This window comes from Phalacrocorax aristotelis, chromosome 6 (assembly GCF_949628215.1).
Source record: "Phalacrocorax aristotelis chromosome 6, bGulAri2.1, whole genome shotgun sequence".
Lineage (NCBI taxonomy): Eukaryota > Metazoa > Chordata > Aves > Suliformes > Phalacrocoracidae > Phalacrocorax > Phalacrocorax aristotelis.
The window spans coordinates 2,501,012-2,518,880 of record NC_134281.1 but is presented as its reverse complement, the minus strand read 5'-3'; the positions used below and the strand labels follow the sequence as shown (position 1 = coordinate 2,518,880).

General features: G+C 45.2%; 1 protein-coding gene across 7 annotated transcripts in view; it reads left to right on the top strand.

The window, feature by feature from the left end:
• The window catches only part of ITPR1 (inositol 1,4,5-trisphosphate receptor type 1), a 180,732-nt gene that overhangs the window by 86,575 nt on the left and 76,288 nt on the right, over positions 1–17,869 (top strand). For 6 of the 7 annotated variants that reach the window (XM_075095602.1, XM_075095603.1, XM_075095599.1 and 3 more), the window contains 8 exons: positions 28–228; positions 1,705–1,956; positions 2,492–2,617; positions 3,343–3,471; positions 7,289–7,409; positions 8,051–8,235; positions 9,585–9,733; positions 10,699–10,810. In XM_075095602.1, the coding sequence (XP_074951703.1) occupies positions 28–228; positions 1,705–1,956; positions 2,492–2,617; positions 3,343–3,471; positions 7,289–7,409; positions 8,051–8,235; positions 9,585–9,733; positions 10,699–10,810 (1,275 nt within the window). Of the gene's footprint in view, positions 1–27; positions 229–1,704; positions 1,957–2,491; positions 2,618–3,342; positions 3,472–7,288; positions 7,410–8,050; positions 8,236–9,584; positions 9,734–10,698; positions 10,811–14,341; positions 14,369–17,869 lie in introns of all 7 variants that reach the window. The other variant, XM_075095606.1, reaches the window with a different exon arrangement.

Here is a 17,869-nt window from a genome sequence, read left to right as displayed (position 1 = left end):
TTTTCTTTCTTTCATCCCCTCCTTTAGATTCTGGAAGCAGTAACAATGCGGCACATTTTCATGAATAACTTCCAGCTTTGCAGTGAGATTAATGAACGCGTTGTTCAACACTTTGTCCACTGTATCGAAACACATGGCAGAAATGTTCAGTACATAAAGTTCCTGCAGACAATTGTCAAGGCGGAAGGAAAATTCATTAAGAAATGCCAAGATATGGTAATGGCTGAGGTGAGAGCTGCAGAGATTTGCAAGGTCTGAACAGAAGTTTTCACATACCATTTGGTGAAAATGACAAATTGATCCTCTCGCTTCTGGGACTGCCAAGAAGCTGACAGCTCTCACAATGCAAAAAGAGCATACAGCTACCAGAAAGCAGGGGCTTTTTTGTGACTGAAAGCTTTCTGAGCTCTTCACCTATAGGTGTATCGAGTGGTTGGTTATTAATTTTCCAGGCCTCTGCACAGTAGAGTCTAGGTGGGCTTATGAAGCAAAATTGGGTAGCGTAGAAAGAGTTTAATTTTAAAATCACTAATGCAGAAGGAAAATTTTACCATGATAGTATTTTGATGGGCAATTCTTATCTTACCAAGACCTACATATTCAGCTACTTAAGTGCTGAAGGGGAGAGAAGGTCTGTGGGTCTTCAGAAATTTAGATGTTGTGGGTAACTGGGAAATCAGCGTGTCAGGACAGAAGGGAGAGGTAAGAGAAGAGTGAATAAATCCCTTTAAGTTGGATATTGGACGTGATCTGTTTCGACAGCATATCTACGTGTGTGATGGGATTTTTATTGGCCTCCTCAGCAGGGGGAGCCCGAGGACCAGATTTGTCAAGTTCCGACTTCTGTGTATCAATCTTATTAGAATGATCAAAAGTCATCCATATTTTGTCATTCGGTTCAGGAATGGGTTTCGTGAGCTTCTCAATGCAGAATCAAGTTTGTGAGATGCTCAGCAGTCGGCTTCCACGGGGGGTGGGCAGCTGCTGAGAAAAGGGGGTTGCCTCGGGGGTTGCCTTAGCCTTTTACCTAGCTGTTTGCCACAAACCCTGCAGGACGACTGCCTCGGGTCCCTCCGGCTGCGTGCTCAGAAGAGCCCAGCCCAGGTCTCGGTTTTTGCTGCTTCTCATTGCCTTCATGGAGTTAGAGGAGGCCTGAACTGCTCTGGAAACGTGGCCATCCGGGCCTCAAATGTGAAGGTGATAGAAATCTTCAGTGTGTGACTTTCCAAGGCCAGCGAGTGACATGTTAAATTGATGATGTTTGTTCCAAAGGGTGGAATTACTGAGCCCTGCAGTCCTCCCATGCGGCGTGCCCCTGGGGCGTTTCTCTGAACAGCACGGTGTATCTCCAGCTAGCTGTGTTAGAGTCAGCTGAGGCAACATATGTGAAATAAAAAAGCACAATGGAAAGTCACAAGCTTTTTGGCACAACTTCTGTCTAAGCAGTCAGTTGGGCTGACTTTTGAAGTTCTTCAGCAGTTCAGAAGTGGTAAATTCTTTAAGAGAAGATGGCATACTCGAGCCCTCTATCCCGTGAAGGGAGCGCAAGAGGAATGCCCGGCTGACTCGGTGGGCTGCGCTCCTTTTAAGTGTCTAAAGAAAAGCTAATCGGGATTTGTGCTGTAACAGCCCACAGATGAGGGGAGGATGGGGGGAGATGCCCAGGCTTTGATCTGCTGATGGAGTATTTTCCTTTCTCGGTAGCTGGTGAATGCAGGAGAAGACGTCCTAGTGTTTTACAATGACAGAGCCTCCTTCCAGACTTTGGTGCAAATGATGAGATCAGAGAGAGATCGGATGGATGAAAACAGCCCGCTGATGTACCACATCCACTTAGTAGAACTGCTTGCTGTGTGCACGGAAGGCAAAAATGTCTACACAGAAATAAAATGCAACTCCCTTCTTCCTTTGGATGACATTGTTAGGGTAGTAACCCACGAGGATTGCATACCTGAGGTGAGGGCTCTTTGGAGGCCCTGGCCTATATGTACTTGAAACGTGCTGGCTTTGCGTGAGAGAGATTGGGTATTGCTGAGTCTGGCCTGGGAAGGGTGGTGGTGCAAGGTGGGCAGCAAGCTGTGAGCTGGGAAACTGGATTCCTTCCCTGGTTGTGCTACCGGCCCCCCCAGTGAACCTGGATTCAGTTAAATCCTTTTATGTTTGTTTCCTTGCCCTTAAAATGGGGGTGTGATGCTGTATTTGGTTGTTTTATAGGGTTCTTGAGGCAGAGAGGTTTATGGACTGTGCCGCTAACCTTGAACAGATGGTTCTGTAGAGCTGGAAATGATTATTATGCTGACGTTTTGTCTGCAATAATCCTGGTGTTTTTTATTGGATGATGCCTTGCTATTCATGGCATTAAATTTCACCAGTGCTTAAATAAAAGGAAGAATTACAAATTATTTATATAGCAGTTTTAAAGTGACATTATATTAATTCATCGTATCATTTGGGGTTTTTTTTAATGTTATTTTTTTTCCTCCACTTTAAGGTCAAAATTGCGTACATCAACTTCTTGAATCACTGCTATGTGGACACAGAAGTAGAAATGAAAGAGATTTACACCAGTAATCATATGTGGAAGCTATTTGAGAACTTCCTGGTTGACATCTGTCGGGTAATGATTTCTGTGTCTAGGAACTGAATTAAAAAAGCTTAAATGAACTATTTAGTGTAGAGCAGTAGGAATAAGACACAACAGTGGATGAAGGCAATAAGTACTTTGAATACTGTGTTCCTTCAAATTTATGTGTGCCTTCTTTTCCTTACGCCTGTGGATTTCATTAGTCATATTCAATGGAACACATTAATATTTTCCTTTTCAAAAGAAAAAAAAAACAACCAACAAACCTCAGAAAAGCCCCACACCCTGATCTTTTGTCTAATGCCTTTTTCTGTTCTGCCACCTGGCTTGCTTATTCTGGCCAGGATAGTCAGCTCCTTCCTGAGCAATAGTCAACAATTTTTGGCAGGTCAGGACAAATTTTTTTCCAAGCTTGGCATTTGTTTGGCCATATGGCTTTTTGCCTGGGATTCCAAGTATTTCCCCATACGAAAGCATTACACCTCCGTCCTCCCTACCCTACTACTTTCTTTCCTCTAAGGCACTCTGGTTTGTTTCCCTGTCCCCTAAACACGCCAGATGCCAACACATTAAAACAGTAACGGTGTTGGGCTTCTGCTTTTGTGTGCGCTGGAAGTCCAGCGATCCAAGCATCAGAAATATCATCGTGGCTGGGAATTGCTCTGACTAGAACAGTGCGAAATCAAGAATTCCAGTCTGCTGTACTTGATTATACCTTGGTTAGGCTGCTTCTGACCTAAGAATGAATTGTCTTGCAGGCTTGTAACAACACCAGCGACAGAAAGCATGCTGACTCCATATTGGAGAAGTACGTTACAGAAATAGTCATGAGTATAGTCACCACCTTCTTCAGTTCCCCATTCTCTGATCAGAGCACTACTTTGCAGGTAGGAAAATGTAGAGAAACAGAAAAGTGAAAATATGCTGCAAATGCAATTATGTTCATTCCGCTTCGGTTCCTTTTACCAGTTTAGAAGAAACACGTCATTTGTAACGGGGGAGCAGATACGTATTCTTTCTGACCAGGATGTTTGTTTTCCTGTAGAAGTGGAAAGATTTATAGATCAGAACGCACATTTTTTTCTAGAGAGGCTGAAGCGTCACATTACTTCACTAGAAGATTCAACTCTGTACTACCACCAAGATCACACAGGTCTTTTGGAGAGAGTTTCTCCATGTCTTTATCAGGTTCCAGGTGAGAAAATCACACCGCAAGTAGGGAAATGAAGGATTTTTTTTTTTCTATGATTTGTATTGCAGTTGCATCTCAGGGCTTCGGTTGTCCTTCTTGTGGCCTTCGATCAGAGTACAGTTGACTAGGATGATGTGGGCAGGTGTAGGAGAGCAAACAAGCAGTTTTGCTCAGCAATTGCTAGACAGCCAGCGTGCCAAACTGTGGTAAAACAGTGGCGTGGCAGTGAGTTCTCCAGGGTGCCATGAAGAAAGAAGGTGAAGGAGAGGGTGTTGAGTTACAGAGGGTGCAATGGTGACTGTTTAAAGAAAGCCTGTTTTTATAGGAAGAGTCTAATTTCCTTCAAAACCAAAAAATTTCCAAAAGCTCTAGTGTGTTTCTTTAAGCTGAGTTATTTTTGTCTTGTTCAAAAGTTGGGGAAATGTGGAGGAGAAGCTTGAAACATCTGTGAAGTGACAGAAGGTAGAGATTTCCACTGCGGAACAGCAGTGTCAAGACATTCCCCTAATATTTGTATAGCAGCACAAAGATAACATCATTCATGTATTCATAAATAACTTTTTGGGAGGAGTGTGGGTGGAGTGGTCAGGTGCCTGGCAGGTCTGTCAGAGGTTTGAGTGTGGTAGCTGTTGAAACTTGATGCAACCTCTTCGTGCCAAAGGCAGTTGTTCACCGTGCAAACTCCAGGTTTGTAATTGAACGCAGCTGGCAGCAGGTTAGGAGGCACCTGGTTCCCAAAAGTGGCCATAAAGGGCTGCGGGCGATTTGATGTGTCAGGCCCTCATCAAAGAATTCATGCTAACCCTCTGGATCGCGGTGTGCTGCCTGGGTGACTGCAGCGCTGCGGGGAGGTGTACATAACGCTGCTGCGTGACCGGGCATCAGGTAAAGGCTTCCTCCTGCTCAGTATGAGCAGCGACGTTCCAGCTTGTCCCCGACTGACTGCCCGTACCTCTTGTGCTGACAGTCTGCCCGCCTCGAGTCAGGACACGCGTTTGGCCCATGTCTGCATGACCAGTGGCCAGCCTGATCTACCGTGTGTTTAGCATTCAGCACAGCCCTGCTTCTCGTCAGCTTAGACAGCCCTCCTTATCCAGACAAGGAGACGCACACTGAAAGCAACAGAGCTGCCTTTGAGATTGGCTCAAACGCTCTTAAGCTGTCAAACTGTGGGCATTGCCTGCGAGAGTGCAGGGAGCTGCAGCAGCTCTGTTGGGGCTGAGCAACTTTATTAGGGTTCTGTCTTGACTCACGCAAGTCCGAGCAGTCCAGCAGTTAATTTGCTCCTCGTGTGACTTTAAAATGTCAGCCGCTATTGCGGTGTCAGTCTCCGTGCTAGTTTGTCAAAACTTCATCAAAAAAAATGAGAAACTGAGATCGTTTAGCCTTGTCCCCTGGGCTCTGCCCTTCTCCTCTCTTCCCTGTCATGCTTTTAATTGTCATCTCTGAGTGTACAGCATTTCAATATACCTCCTTACCATCGTATTCTAGCGATCTGTTAATTTTACCTGTCAGCGGCTTTTGTTTAGTTTCTCAATCTCTCTTTGTCTAGCAGGATGAAGTAACTTATTTCACATCTCTTACTATCCCAGTTGATAGTTCTCTCTTATCCTAGATTCATCTTTCCTCTACCTCTCTAAGTTAAAAGCTCCATTTCTCTGCCTTTCTCTGCCTGTCATGACTCTTGCTCATAACCGGGGACCCTCCCACCTGAGGAGTCCAGCCCGCCGGACCACCCGGGTGTGTGCATCACTCCTCCGGGTGGGATTTTTCCCTCCTGCCTGAGATGCTGCAGGGCAGTCTGCAGCCGCCGCTACCTGATCTGGTGCCGCTGTCTCCGTAGGCGAGTGATTGTTGCCACTCTCCTGTGCGTTGCCTTTGGATTCAGTCACTCCCCGTCCATTCCGCTGCACCTTGTCATCTCGTTTCTTCCCGTGCGAGCCTCTTCTTGTCTCATGTTGTTTCGTGTTACGGCTTGTTCGACTTAAGTCGTACCTCCTTTGAGTCAGGACCAGCCTTGCTTGTTCAAGGAACACCTTGTACGTCTGTCATGCGCTTCAAATAATATAAGATTAGGGGAACATAAATATATCTTTTGAAAGAACAGCTGTCCAAAACTTTTCCTCTTTAGCAAGTACTGCTTAGCCTGCTTGCCTCCTAAGGGTGCTGCTGCCCAAGGCTTTCCTTCGCAAGTGCAGTCGGAGGCATGTGGAACATGGAGAAAATTTCTTATTTGATTTATTGACCTAGTTTAAGTAAATGAAACATCTCTGCAGCTTTTTAAGGCCGAGAAGTCTTTAAACGTAAACTGAAAGGAATACGTGAGTGGCTTAAATCCAGAAGTGTAGGTATTTTCAGTGCCCTCGGAGAACTGTCTGCCATGGTTTTGGTGTTTGGCTCTTTTCTGGAAAGGATAATAGGTATTTGCCTCTCAGTAATTTTTAGTTCTTGAATTTTGCTTTAACTTTTGTACGTTTCGCAATGGTGTTATTTGATGAACTGATCTAATAGATTGAGATATCTAATAGATTTGGCTTTTTCATCTAACTCCACTTTTTCTTACAAACAGGCATTAATCTTGACCAGAATAAAAGAGGTATTTTTTCACTGGTTCCTAAGTCTTGTGGGCTTTGCACTGTGGTGTAGGTCACGTAGCTGATAGAAACATTACATAGCTCGTAGACACAGGGGCACGGGGGTATTCCCTGTCAATGTAGGTTCATTTGAAATATTTAAAATACTCTTTCTACAGGTAAAATAAATGAATTGTTCTACTAAATAATTCCTGTACAAAACCAAACAGGGAGTTTTGGTCAATATTGTTGGGACGTTGTAAAGATGAAAGAGGAGAGCTCCTGTGCATGTGTGTGTTGGAGTACCTCACCCATCTATAGTGGAAGATCACCTTGCGAAAGCCAGGGCTAAAAACCACACCCTCATTTTGGCTGATCCATAGCAGCTGTAGTGTTTACCACTAACTACTACCTGTGTTCAAAGTAACAAAAACACAGCTGGTTTCTTCAGTAAATTAGGTACCAGCTAATAATACTTGAAATGATGAGTTTTCAACTCTGGAGCTGTGCTGTTGTTTAGCCAAAAGCAAGGTCCCATTTACCTGTGGATTATTGAGTCAGCTACTGGTCAATGCTAAATGAAGAATCTCCTCTGCCTAGGATTTGCTGATAACTCTGATTAAACAGATGAGGATGACTGCTTATTTCCTTAGCTTAGTCAGGCTTCAATTACTTGAGGCTTTATGCTTTAGAAGTCATCTATTTAATATTTCCCTTCCAGCCTTTGTTCCCACCCTTTCCATTCAGTTGCTGATCGTGTGGTAGATATGCTGTCTACAACAAGAAGTTGCCTAACAAGTGGATGCAGACCAGTTAGAAATGACTGGTGTGCAGAGTCATGGCTGAAGCCGGTAACCCGTATCACCTCAAGGTGATGCTGATGCATCTCAATGCAGCACGATGAGTTTGACTTTTCTTTCCTTTAACCTTGTGTTCTAGACTCGCCAACCTGTGTTTGTACAGTTGCTGCAAGGCGTGTTCAGAGTGTACCACTGCAACTGGTTAATGCCAAGCCAAAAGGCATCAGTGGAAAGCTGCATTCGGGTCCTCTCAGATGTAGGTAAGAAAAGGATGTAATCAGAACTAACTGCTGCTAACGTGCTCATCCCGTATTTGCTGCTCGCATGTCATCCTTCCAAAAAGAAGCTGCGGTTTACTTCCCGCAGGTGCCACTTGCAGGTACCTTGGTGCCAAGGCATAGTACAAAGCTAGAGTTACGCTGATATATTGTCATGGTTGAGCAATAGGTGCTGTCACTGTAACTTGAAGTGCTTTCTCCCGTTAACCTCAAAAATCTCCGCAGTCCTGTTGGTCTGCAACAGGGAAATAGTTCTGTGCCGCTCCTCCCAGTAATTTGCTCCACTTCTGGTAGCAAGAAGAGTAATTTGTACTGGATACGAGGCCAAATTCTGTTGGATGGGTGTACGTGCGTGTTAGTATGAGATGTTGGGAGTATGTGTGTAAGGACAGATTCCTGCTCCCACGCTTGGAAGACAGTAAACAGCTCCAAGGTGTGAAAGCCTTTAAACATAATGCTACAGAGAGGTCTGACCCATTACCCAGGGTCTGAGTGTTGCGTCGTTTAAGGTGCACATGAAGGCAATTGTAGAAGGAATTGCAAGTGGAGTTCGTCTTGTTCTTGCACTGGTTGTAACACGTGGGCTGAAGGATCCGATTCTTACAAACTTCTGCTTGTTGCAGCAAAAAGCCGTGCAATTGCAATTCCTGTAGACTTGGACAGTCAGGTCAACAATCTCTTTCTGAAGTCTCATAACATTGTACAGAAGACTGCAATGAACTGGCGAATGACTGCAAGGAATGCTGCCCGCAGAGACTCGGTGCTCGCTGCCTCCAGGGATTATCGAAACATAATTGAAAGATTACAGGTGACTACGCAGCACCCTTTTCATTTGAGAAGCACTTACTTGCATGCCTACACAAAAGGAGGAATTCACTAAGCAGAAAGACATTTGGGAATGAATTAACTAGTCAAAATGCCACACGGTAATCAAGGTAGCTGATGCTGAATATAATAATATTGCAATGCTGTATATAAAATCAAATGTAAACCGTCGTATCAAGACAGGTAATTGAACGTGTGTGGCGAATGGGTATAGAAGTGCTCATCCTAGGAGATGTTGATATTTGAAGCTAGTGGTACTTAAAGTATTCTTGTTCCACCATTAGTAATATCTCTTTAATAAGACAGGATTTTTTCATCATCACAACCTTTCCAGACTCCTCCAGTGCTTTGCTCCTTGTACACCAAAACCCTCAGTACAACGAAAGGTGCCACAGCCCTGCCTGGAAACCACTGCAGAGCTTGAAACAAATAGATCTGTCGGTTCCTTGTGAACCAGTTGCAGCCACAGTCATTCCCTGAAACAGAGAGTGTGCATGCCCATACTGTTTTTGCTAAAATGACTGCTGAAACAGAACACTTCGTGTTAGAAATCAGGATCGATCTGTTACAGCTATATTCTGTGTTGAGATCTGTGGACAGTTCAATAAGGCCTTCTTTATACCAAATGAAATCCATCACCTCAGATGATGCCTTTATCCTTTGAAGATTCATTCTCCGGCCAAAAGCTTTTTCTGGCAAACAGTTCTAACTAACTTTACGTAAACTTGTATTACATCATGTAATAACTACTGCCCGACCCATTCTCATTGAATTAGCTTCTCCTTCTTCATCCATTCCTGTCTATTTGTCCGTTTCAATTTGATTAAACTTCCTCTCTGGCTTCAGAGGTATGTCAGTATTTTCTGCTTGTTTAAGTGTCAGGATAAATGTGGGTTTGTTTTAAGGTAGCTACAGCTTTCCAAACATCAGTGAAAAGAGGAAGGATTTTATTTTTCGAATGATTTTCAACAGTAGTACTTTTTTTTGTTTTGTCAGCTCACGTAAGCGTAAATAACCTGATTGTTATCACAGAGTTTCAGTGAAGCTTTGACTCGGTGTTTTTTCTCTTTCCCCTGTATGAACAAGAGCACCTCCAGAGAGGGGGAGGGAAGGGGAGCTAAGGAGTCTGGGGGACTGCTGGAAATCAGGGCTCCCCTTTTAAAGACAACTACTAAATGATAAAAGTGGAAGTCTTAGCCCACCAAACTCTGAGATCCTTGGTCTAGTTTATCCAGGCAGGGCAGACCTAACTGTCCCATCCCTCCTTTGTGGTTTGTAAAATTAATTTCCATATGTATTTAAGTTTAAAATCTTGATTTGATTATATTGTAGGACATAGTATCGGCTCTGGAGGATCGCCTACGTCCTCTTGTCCAGGCAGAGTTATCAGTCCTGGTAGATGTGCTTCACAGGCCTGAACTGCTCTTCCCGGAGAACACAGATGCAAGGAGGAAATGTGAAAGTGGAGGTTTCATTTGCAAGTAAGTTGTCCCAAAGTCTGGCTTGTTGGGGTTTTTTTTTTTTTTAAATGCTTGGCTTTTCCCAGTTTTTCCACCCCCTGTGGAACGGTGCCCTCTTGCCCAGCTGCATGCAAAGCAGAGTGTTTCATGATATGGGAAATGCAGTTTGTCTTGGGGACAGACTGTCTTTGGGGAAAGACCGCTTGATGCACGCAGCTAATGCTCAGGATATGCGCAGCTAATGCTGCAGGATAGAAGTGTCACGAACAGTAGTATAAACAATTGAAAAATGATGAGCTAATCCCTGTTGTTCTATCCCTACCTTCAACCCTGGTCATGTTTGCGAGGTGCTTGATCTTGTAGCACTTAGTGCTGGGTAAGTGTGTCAGAATGGGTTGTTGTCATGTGCATCACCCAGTGCAGACGCCACCCAAATCTGGAGGGAAGGAAAAGGAAAGATTACAAGGTCACTTAGAGGGCAATTCAGAGCAGAATCCAGCTTCTCAGATCACCTCCTGGAGGGGTGGATTCTATGGAGAGTTTATGGAAACTAAGTACCAGAGTAACAAACAAACGCTGGGTAGGATGGATTTCTAACGGCGCCACCCAGATGGTTCAGTGTATTTTCTTTTTAACGAAGTAGTATGTGGAATAGTTCTGTTTCTTACTGTTAAGTGTTTGTGCTGGAGGACCAGCAAGTCCTAAATCCCACTGCCCCTTCCCCTGACTCCTTTCTGCCTATAGTCGGAGGGTTTCCTCTGGCTGTCCTCCTGCTGGGGGGATGCAGTTCCCTTCACGGCTTCACCAAAGCCTCGGTAGCTGGTTCAATGTCGCTCTTGAGAGAATGTCCCCAAGATGGTTGTATAATGGTATGATAATGAAACTTGTTTTCAGCTTAAACCAATTAAGTAAGATAGCCACGTATATCTTATGCCATTTTAGAATGTTAGTACTAAAACGAACTGTGATTGATTGGTTATTTCCAGGTTAATAAAGCATACTAAACAGCTGCTAGAGGAGAATGAGGAGAAACTATGTATTAAAGTATTACAGACGCTCAGGGAAATGATGACCAAAGATAGAGGCTATGGAGAGAAGGTAACGTAATTTACAGTTCATCATTCTGTGTTAAACACTGTCTTTATTATTCAGTAAAGGAAAATAAAATTCTTGCTCTTTCAAGCTGTGTTTTGTATGTGTAAGCATTTCCGTACTGGATCAGGAACAAAACATTTTTAGTCAACTAATAACTTCAAATGCAGTTTGAAAGGTAAGCTTGTTTCTGTTGCTTTTCTACTTTAGACTTGCAAGTTTAAGTCTAATTCCTGCAGTTGCTGGCACTGTAAAAATATCTAATTTTGTTACCTTTTTATGAAGGATATAACCTCTTTATCTGCCCCGTGGGTCTAGGTGACTCTTCAGCAGGTCGTATAACCTTGCAACAAGGTGATATTCTGTAGTTTAATTTGAATTTATATGCATCTGAGTTGTCGTCTTGTGAATTATAGATGGAAACTGTCTGTACACCCACCCGTGTTTGTTTTTTCTTTCCCTTTCTACCTACAATTCCTTTGTCGTGTTGAGAAGAACGTTTTTGTGTGGGTCAGACCTATTCTCTATTTGCATCAGAAGTGTGTATGCACATATGTGTACCTCGGCGTTCCTACAGCCAATCTCAAAATCCTAGTCTAAGGTGTCTCATGCATTTTGAAACAACCCAGGTTATTACCATGCCCCACGGTAGGTGCGCGGAGCACTATACCCTCCCAGTGAACACGCTCGTGAGCAACTGCGAATTGCCAGTTGGGACTGGGGGGAAGCACTGGTGTGGAAGGAGGCTCGCTGCAACTGGGAGTCTGTGCCCGGGAGCAGATGGTGTCTCGTATCCAATTCTCACTGCAGGAGGGTTTAAAGTTGTTGCAATGCGCTAAATTCGCAGCACAAAAGGGAATAGGCTTTAGAGGCGAGAGAGTTGTATAATAAGAATTGTTTATTGCTGTAGCTGCAGCTGCAAGGGAGGGAGATGCTCTGAAGGCAGAGGAGCCCAGAGCATCGCTGGGCCAGCTGGGGTGTCACGTGTGATGCCTGCTTTGGCTAGCCTAGCTGGAAACGAGGAGGACGCAGGAGCAGAGCACAGCGCTCCGGTGCCAGTCCAGCAAGAGGCAGGCGCTCGCACTCCAGCACGCAGGGACCTGGAGGAGGGAGAGCAAATGGAGCAAGGAGGCTATGTGCATGTGGGTGTGCACGTGTATGTGTGTGGGCTGTTACCCGAGCACGCCCAGCTGAGCACACGGCAGCGCCGTGAGTGAGCGGGAGACTCCTAGGAAAATGCCCGAAGGGTAGGGATGGCCTGTGCTGTGCTCCCTGCCCTGCCAGGGAACGCTCTTCCCACGTGCTGCTACTCCCTCTTGGCTGCCAGAGGTCCAGCCCACCTCCCGGCCACTGCTGCTGCTTTGCCTTAGACCTGCAGTCCTGTCTAGGGAGTTCTTTTCACTTTCCAGTAGCAGTACTTTTTTAATAAACTCATTGACATTGGGAGAATGCCCTAATCGGCTGCAAGAAAGAAGCATATAAATGTGGGCTGAGAAGGGTAGGTGGGAAAGGGCAGCAACTGCAGGTTTCAACCCACTTTCAACACGTTGTCCTTTGCTGCTGCAGTGGCAGTATCTTGGGCTGGGTCACTACAGCACAAGATGAAGCCCTGTGGAGACCTTCTGTCCTCTCCTCGAGGTCCCTTTACTAAGCCACTTGCAAAGCAGTACGAGTCTGATCTGGAAAGGGGCTGGTTGTAGCCTGCACAAGTTAGTCTGCTCCCACAAAAGGGGTTTGGGCTAGCTGATCCTCTTTAGCAAGTGCAGAGTGCTGATTATTTCCCGTTGGCCAAAGCTGGGGTTGTAAAAGATTCAGTGTAATCCTAGATTTGGGATTACACTTTAACACATCAGTGTATGTTCTCCTGTTCAAAAACAGCCAAGAGAGGCTGTTGAAGGTCACCTTAAGTCATAGAAAGGATGGATGATATATACTGTATGTATTATATATACTGTACACCAAGAAAACCCCGAGAGCTTTGAGGTTTTTTTTTCTTTTAAATGCAATATGCCACTCGGAGACTTTTCGAAATGGAAAATCATTTACAGGAGTTCCTTAGGTTTTATTTGGCCAACTGAGGTGAAAGAGTATTTCTAGAAGATGCAGTTCACATAACTTGCACCATTCAGACCATGGAGAACCCTACAAGATTCTCAAAATCTTCAAAGTGTAGAAAAGGCATTAATTTCGGAAACAGTCGATCAGTTACATAATGCAAGATAAGAATATGCGTGTCTGTGAAGTGGATTTCCGAATATGAAAAAGCAGCTGATTGCTTACAGATAGACTGCTAGTAGTAGTAGAACAGCTTTTACTGTCTGGCTGTGAGAAGTGCAATCGTATTTATTCTCCCTTGTGACTCATATAACTGTATTTAGTCACCACTTCAAGGCAATACCTTTTGTTTTTAAAATCATCCTGGAGTATTTTAAAAAAAAAAGGAAAAAAAAGAAAAAAGACAAAAAAGCCCTCATGCACCCACTCTAAATGCAGGAGTCCACGCATCCTTAGAGGTGGCAAAACTTATTCTTGTGGCCCCTATATCGATCGTGTAAACAATATTGCTTGTCGGTCAGATGTTCACAGAATTGACAGCAGTCGCTTCGAAGTAATGTTCAGCAGCGGAGCGCCGCGCAAGTTTTGGCATCGCGTGTGATTTTGCTGTAACGCCATGTGGCGCTCGCTGGAACAATCTGCTTTATAAAAAGTTTGTACTCCTCCTCTCGCACTACATCTTCCAGCACAAATAATAAAAATGCCACACCCTCCTGGCCTGTGCGCTTGTCCCTTCTGTAGGTGGGAAACGTAATGAGAACGCAGTGTTGTCCGCTCCCATTAGCGAGGGCCTTCATTAAACAGCTGGGATTCCTCTGCAGCGTGCAAAAACCGTGGTGAGAACACAGATGCGCAGAAGCCTGTGGGAAGGCTCGAAGTTTTACATATTGCTAGAGACTCCTCGTCTTGGCACACGCTCAGGCTCGCTCAGTGATGGGTAGCATACTGTGGTATATTTAATAGGCAGAAAACTTTACTACGTTGACAGTGTAGGCTAGACCCAAGTTTCTTACTTTGCTGAAACATGTCATTCATACACGTCTTTCTGGGTGCCTACCAGATGATTAGCCTCCGTTCTGCAGGACTTGTGTTTTAGAACTCCATTTCTCTTCCCAAACTGGAAATCCAGCCTCTGCACTCCTCCTGCTCACAGCTCGCGCTGGTGGCGACTCTTATGCCCAAGGGTGAAGTTCTTGGATCTCGGTCGGCCAGCCCGTGTGGTTTGTCCCTTGGCACGGGAAGAAAGCCGGGCACATCCTGCCTCCGAAGCTGCCTGGCGCAGCGCTTCCAGCAGTGTTGGTTCCCTAACCCACCGCATCCCAGCGCTTGCAAATGTTACTCATGCCGACTGTAAAGTACTCACAATGTTGGATTGCAGCATTGAAGTGTTAAATGAATTATAAGATCCTAGCATGAAATTTACTTGTAATTTATCTTACTAACGCATGCTTTCAATTCTTCCTCTTCTTTCTTTTCCAGCAGATTACCATTGAATTGGATAATGCTGAGGTTTTAATTTTATTTATTTTCTACAATGTTGTTTCTATGGTGTTTGTTTTACGAGTAGCCCTGTGATTTGTCCTGTTGTCTCTTCAGCATTGAGCTTTCCAATTTGTACGCCTGTGTCAGTGAATTAGTTGAGTTTTCAGTCTGCCGTGTGTCTGCGCTGGGAGTAGTTACCATAACTAGTTCCACATGTCATTACTTGGAGCATTAGTCCAAATGCCGTTACAACTTCTGGCACTCTGCATTCAGTCCGGTGCCATAGTAGGTCCCATGAAGTTTAGGACCAGATCTGAGTGCCTTTGCAGCATCAACCGCCACAAGCACCATTAAAACCTTCAGCATTTAGCACTCGTCGTCGGTGAACAGGCTCTTTCAGCTCAACTAAACAGCGAGGTTTCGTGGCCTTCGCACAAGTTGGAAGAACCTCCCCAAAACCAGCTGGAGAAGCCCCTGAATGGGGGGCCTCCCCTTGCTGAGTAGCGAGAGCTGTTACTGAGGTCCCAGGGTGGGCGGCAGGCGGGGCTGCGGAGGGCTGGGTCCTTCTGCAGAAACCCCATCGCTGCCTTTATAGAAGGTGACAGTCAGGCAACTCATCAAAGCATCCCGCTGTCCTTCCTGTGCTGCTTAGTCGAGGTTTGGTGTATAAAGCCACGTACAAGGTTCAGATGCATTGTGAAAGCGACGTGGTGTAACCCTATGAAAATTACTGATTCCTGAAGCTATTTCTGTGCGAAAAGCTTCCTACCATCAAAACCATGCCTTCAGCTGGCAGTGCAGAGCCTGGGCTGTGTTTATGCTGTCTGTAGCTGTTCTACAGGTGGAAAAGCCCTGTTTGAGTGAGAACTTCTAGTTTACCTGAAATTAAGCTTTCTAAGGACTTTTAAAAGCAGCATGTCTGGTTCGGACACCGGTGCACGGCGTGGAGGGAGGGAGCTGAGCTGTCTGTGTTGCTGCAACTTCCTCATCCAGCTAAAAAAACCCCATGCGTGGGTGCTAAATTTGAGTTTCTTTTTGCATAAATGTATAATACGGATGAAGTGATTGACTGGCACCTTATTTTACTGAAATACCAGGGAAAAAAAGGAATATTTTCCTCTCGGTGCTTTATTTCCTGTATTCTCTCCCAAGCCAACCTTTTATTTGGAACAAAATTCAACCACTTAAAATGTTACTGCTCTTTATTCAGTAGATTAGATAATGAAATATGGCATAAATTGCTTTCTGTAGAACTTGTTGATGTTGATCAGCGGAATTCACCTGGGTGAACCTTGTTCTGAAAACCAAATAACATTTGGGGTCCTTGCCTGTTGAAAGAGATTTGAAATCTGAACTATTTGTCACAAAAGCAGACTAAAAAGCATGCACGTGGCCCAGGGTTGGGTTGGAGGGTCCTTCCCGTTCAGCTGGGCTTTTAGGGGGGAGGGAAGGAGCAGAATTCCTCATGAGAACAAACGGGAGCCGTGCCTTTCTTGGTTTGTTTCTAACCTAGCCCGTGGCCGGGATGCTCAGGCCGCCGCTGTGCCGCAGGTCGGTGCCGTCACCGTCGTGCCGGCGCGCGCTGGGGTCCCCTCCCCAGGCTGGGGCAGAAGGTCCAGCCAAGGTCTGACATACCTTTCCCATCACCGGTTTAATCTTCAGCAAAAAAGAAAACCCTCAGCTAGAGCTGCTTTGAGCATTCACCCTTCTGTTTGTTGGTGGAAATCTGCCGCTGTTAGCGTGCGGAGGACGTCGCTGCCGGGTCGGACAGACCTTTGCAGAGAGCGAGGGTCAGAGGTTGGTCTGCAGGGCAGCAGTTCGTGTGGCGCAAGCCCATTTACTGCTGTCGCCTCTGACCTGCGCTGGGATGGGGCATCTAGTACTTATGTACTTAAAGAGGTGCTGCGGTGTGTAACCTCAGCTGTAATTGTTTTCTCTTTCTCTTTTTTGTAAACTGAGATTTTTGGGGTTTTTTGTTTTCCCCGCTTACCTGGGGGAGTACCCTGCAGCAGCACGCTCTCTTTTTGAAAAGTTAATCTGGAGCACATTAAGGCTTCTGTCAGGTGCTAGACCCTTTGGATTATGTGGCGCTACAGCTTCCCAGAATAGCGCGTGTGTGTATATATATATATATAATTTTATCTTGGAGAAACTTCAGACAAACTTGAATTGTTTAATTGCAAATTAAGTCATAATATGAAACTCTTTCGCCTTCATTTTCTGGCTGTAATGTGCTGTCTTCGCCTGCAATAAATCAACCAGAGTGTGTGGAGCAATTTAGGATTTGGTCTGGAAGCTGCACAGGAGGAACTTTATTGCTCCTTGATGGAGCAACTGCATGGAGGGAGCAGGTGTGTTTATAACCATCAGCAACGAGTCCTGGCTGCTTATAGAAAGGGATTGGGACAGGGCTCGAACCACTGACAAGTCTCAACAGAAATCCTAGGGCTTCCTTCTCCACCCACCCACCCCCCCCCCCATCAACCCTGAAAACTCTGAACATTTAGGGCTAAGAGTGCAAAAATTTCCATTATGAGTAAAATTGTTAACTTCCCTTTCTGTCAAATTCTGTTGGATTCGATTTAATTTTTCTGATCAGTTGAAATGCTTTTTATTCCCCCAGGGTAAAATTTTATTAAAGTAACCATCTTACGGCACGATTTCATAGTATTTATGTGACTGTATACGTAGATAGATTTATGCATCTTAATTGCCTACTGCAAGGTAATTTCAGTGAGCGATGGGTCCAAATAATGCAAAACAAATTCAAGTAATAAAATGCCAGGAGGTCCATGCGCTTGTTACTGAGAGTCATGATCAAAAATCAGCATCCCAGCCCCCCTTACCGTTGTTGCGGGTGAAGGGAGCGCCCTTTTAACCGGGTGAATAATGCTGGAATCCACCCCAACGGTAGGAAATCCCCCGCAGAACAGGAAGGCTGGTGAACGCGGCGACCCGAGCGCGAGGCCGGCGGCACCCCCGCGCGCGCCTGAGCCGGCGGCGAGGCGGGAGCCTCTGCGCTGCTGGAGGAGTGGTGTGGAAGTGAGGAGGGGGTAGTGGGGCTCAATGCCGCTGGCCGCCTTCGCGTGCTTTCTGAGGGGTTTATCTGGCCTTCCCTTTTTGTTGGAAACGAGGGACGGGAAGGAGCCGTAGTTTTCTCCAGGGAGAAGCGGTGTAGCGTGGTGTTTGTTTTCAACATCTGTTAGTATAGTCTGGGAACTGCGATCTGGCCTGCCAGAAATAGGGTGATAGCATCTTTAAGCTCTGGTAGATTATTATTTTTTTTTTAACTCTGCAGCATCCACTGGTGTGGCAGGATTCATGTAAAAGTATTTTTTCTGGGGATAGAAATTAAGATACCCTAAGAATGAGTCACCTGCAGTATTTCCAAAATATTCAGGTTCCTGTAAGCTTGTAAAAGTGCGCAGACCTTTGGGATAGCGGCCGCGTACGACCGCTATTAAAATCAAGAGCAGAAAAGGTATCTTGAAAGACGGATGAAAAGCACAATTTGTTTTGTTAGAAAAC